Below are 2,480 nucleotides of genomic sequence, written 5' to 3'. Positions count from 1 at the left end.
GCTGAGGTGAGGGCATCTCTAGCCCAGATGGCACATGCCATCACGATGCAGTCTCTGGCTATGACTGCCCAAGTCAACCGGCAGAATGTTCAGAGGGAAAACCCACCGGTTCGCAGCATGGCTGATAGACTGCGAGATTTCACGAGGATGAATCCTCCAATTTTCACAGGGGCTAAGACTTCAGAAGATCATCGGGAATTTGTAGAGGAGTTGCATAAGATCTTGGTTGCCATGGGGGCCACTGATATTGAGAAAGATGAGCTGGCTTCCTACCAGCTCAAAGATGTTGCACAAACTTGGTGCAAAATGTGGCAAGATAGCCGTGTTCTAGGTGAAGTGAAAGTCACATGAGAGCTGTTCAAGACAACATTTTTGGAAAGGTTTTTCCCTAGAGAGATGAAGGAGGCCAAGGTTGAGGAGTTCATCAACCTTAAACAAGGATCTATGACGGTCAGGGAGTATTCCTTGAAGTTTGTGAAACTATTAATGTATGCCACTTCTCTTGTGTCTAACAGCAGAGACGAGATGAGTAGATTCTTGACAGGAATTGCTGAAGATCTGGAAGAGGAGTGTAGGGCAGCTATGCTGCATGATAACATGGACCTTTCCAGACTTATGGTCCATTTCCAGCAAGTGGAGGAAAGCAGAAAGAGGAAACAAACTAGGGTAGGGAACAAGTCAAGGCAAGCTAATGAGAATTTTTCAAGGAAGAGTAGTGCTAAAATCAGGGATAAGCCTAGGTTTAAGAAGAGACTGTCCCACCAAGGGGAGTCAAGTTCATCCAAGGGTCTTCATGATAGAAATTTTGAGTCAAGGGTTGAGAGAAACAATGAAGTAGATACACCTCAGGAGAGACCACCTTGCAGGAAGTGTGGCAAACTACATGGAGGAGAGTGTATGTGGGGCACTAATGCTTGTTATAGTTGTCGCAAACTAGGTCACATGGTGAAGGATTGTCCGATTAGGAGAAGTCAAGAATAAGGGAAGGAGAGAGTTCAGTCTAATGGTCCAAGTGAAGAGGCTCCAAGGAGGCAACGATTCTTCGCACTCAAGGCTAGGGTTGCAGAGGAAGGCACTTCTGGTGAAGTCACGGATGAGTTTCCTTAATTAGTCCTTCATGTATTTGACTGTGTGTGATGTGTATGCATTAGTATGAGATTAGACTTCCTACTTGTAAGGCTATAGGTCCTTATGTCTTCGTATTTTGTTGCTATTGGCTAAGTATGCATAAGCTATTAAGTTATGATCGGATTGACATTACAATGTGTAATGGTAGTGTCATTCAGGGACGAATGTTCCTAAGAGGGGATAATGTAACGATCCAGAAAAAAAATTTAATAAATAAGAATAAATAGGTATTTAAGGGCATAATGGTCTTTTTGCGTATTAATTAAAATAAACCAGGTTTGTATTAACTTTTAATTATATTTTACTAAGTCTTGAATTAGTCTCCTAATCCTAATAGTTTTCTCTCTCTCACGCTTCTTAACTCTCTCTCTCACATTCTCCATCTTCCTCACATTATTTCTGCCAAATATCAACAGTTCTTCATGCTTGAAGAACTCACATAAAATTTTAAGAAAAACAAAGCAATCAAAAAAATATTAAGGCAAAGAGAAGTTGTTCTTTGAGTGGTGTGGACGTCGAAGTAACTTGGACTGATCTTGGAGAGAGTTTTGGGTAGTGAATTCTTCGTTTGAACATCAATAAAGGTATGGGTTTTTTTCTATCTTGACTCCTTTCCCAAGAGGCCCCTAATGATTCAAACTATTCATCTCGAAACTAAGGTTGTTCCCCGTTGCATGCCCCTGTCACTAGCTCCCTATGATCTTAGTTTGGGTATTCTTGTTGGTAGAATTTAGGATACTTATTTGTGGTGATGATCTCGGTTCGAGTATGTGTTTATGACTACGTGTTTATATTTTGTGTCTTTTGGGAATATGTATGTAAATACATATGTATTTATGCTAGATTGTGATCATGAATTTGAGTTTTTCTTTAGCATGCTAATAACATAGAGGTTATTCGTGTTTTGTGTGCAATTAGATGCTCTTAAAATCGTATATTCACATGGTTGAAAGACTATAAATTCTACTTAAAACAAATGATCAAACCATCTCTCTAAACTTGTCTTAAGAACTTTAACGAATGTATAAGAAACAAATGCTAAATTAACCCGTTAAAATGATGTACAAAATTATGGAGTAATGACCCAGAACCTGGAAACAAGTTGTAGAGGAATTCTGGAAATTTTGAACAAAAAAATAAATAAATAAAATTAGGTGAGGTCTGCAAGGATCGAACCCGAGACCTCACCAAGGTAAGCCAAAAAAAAGAGAATGTGCCAGGCGGGGCTCGAAATGGGGGCTGGGACCAGCGAAATTCGCAGAAAAAAAAACGGGGTGCTGGGGGGATTCGAAATCGGATGCTGGAAGAGGAAGAAAAAGAAAAAAAAGAGGTGCTGGGGGCGAGAATTGAAC

General features: G+C 40.1%; 1 protein-coding gene across 1 annotated transcript; it reads left to right on the top strand.

Annotated features, from left to right (window-relative positions):
• Window positions 1-396: 396 nt before the first annotated feature.
• LOC138338788 (uncharacterized) lies at window positions 397-981 on the top strand. The gene has a single exon (XM_069289875.1). The coding sequence runs from the start codon at window positions 397-399 to the stop codon at window positions 979-981; it is 585 nt and encodes a 194-aa protein (XP_069145976.1).
• Window positions 982-2,480: the final 1,499 nt, after the last annotated feature.

Source organism: Solanum lycopersicum, chromosome 10 (genome assembly GCF_036512215.1).
Source record: "Solanum lycopersicum chromosome 10, SLM_r2.1".
Lineage (NCBI taxonomy): Eukaryota > Viridiplantae > Streptophyta > Magnoliopsida > Solanales > Solanaceae > Solanum > Solanum lycopersicum.
The sequence above is the reverse complement of the archived record's forward strand: the minus strand, read 5'-3'. Positions and strand labels throughout refer to the sequence as shown.